Here is a 767-nt window from a genome sequence, read left to right on the forward strand (position 1 = left end):
CTATCTCCACACGGTCTTACGAGTACTGTGGACAATATGAGGAGAAGACGGGAAAAACGGTACTACAAGTTGCTATCGCTATTTGCTGATCGAGTACGGCAGAACCAACTTGGCAATCCGACGTATATGGCACCGAATCCACCGATTATCGCCCAATACTGCTCGAAACAAAACCCAATTGGGCCGGATACACTGTCTGCAGCGTGGTTATAGATTTCTCAAATTTGTAGTTCTGTGTGTGAGGTGATGATGCGTCGCCTCCAAGTTAAGAAGGTACTACGCATCGACCACTCAGTAAAGTTTTGTAAGCGGCTCAAGGTTTGGCCTGGAGGCACAGGTAAAAGGGAGAGCATGAAGGACGCAAAGATGTTGCTACTTTTTCAGAACGAGATTGGACAAATTATTGGCCGCAGACTAACCCGCTCAGAAAACAACGAAGAAACGCGAGCATTATTTGAGCACGTTAAGAGCGTTGTTCATACCGACACTGGTGGCGAAGAGCAGTTCGTTGTAAGTGATAACGCAAATGCGGTTTGGAGCATGGTTAGTGACGTCTTTGGAGCTGGTGTTGGTGTTCGCCAAGATCCTTTCCATGTCGTTCAGCGCTTCACTGAAAAAGTTAAAGACAAGACCGAGAAAAAACTTTTGGCCAAGCGATTGCACGACTCGATTTATGATGTTGACGGATGTCTACGCTCTCCAGCTCAAATGTCCGAGCGTATTAAAGAAGCTGTGGGCTCTGTTTCGTCCAGACACCTCAATTGCAG

The 767-nt window shown here is 46.9% G+C and overlaps 1 protein-coding gene across 1 annotated transcript; it reads left to right on the top strand.

The window, feature by feature from the left end:
- Positions 1-351: 351 nt before the first annotated feature.
- Positions 352-741, top strand: PPTG_24807 (hypothetical protein; the record flags this gene model as incomplete). Its single annotated transcript, XM_008918604.1, has 1 exon — positions 352-741. A coding segment is annotated over one exon (390 nt), but the record flags the coding sequence as incomplete, so codon positions are not given.
- Between the last annotated feature and the right edge of the window lie 26 nt (positions 742-767).

This window comes from Phytophthora parasitica, assembly GCF_000247585.1.
Source record: "Phytophthora parasitica INRA-310 unplaced genomic scaffold supercont2.241, whole genome shotgun sequence".
Taxonomy (NCBI): Eukaryota; Oomycota; class Peronosporomycetes; order Peronosporales; family Peronosporaceae; genus Phytophthora; species Phytophthora nicotianae.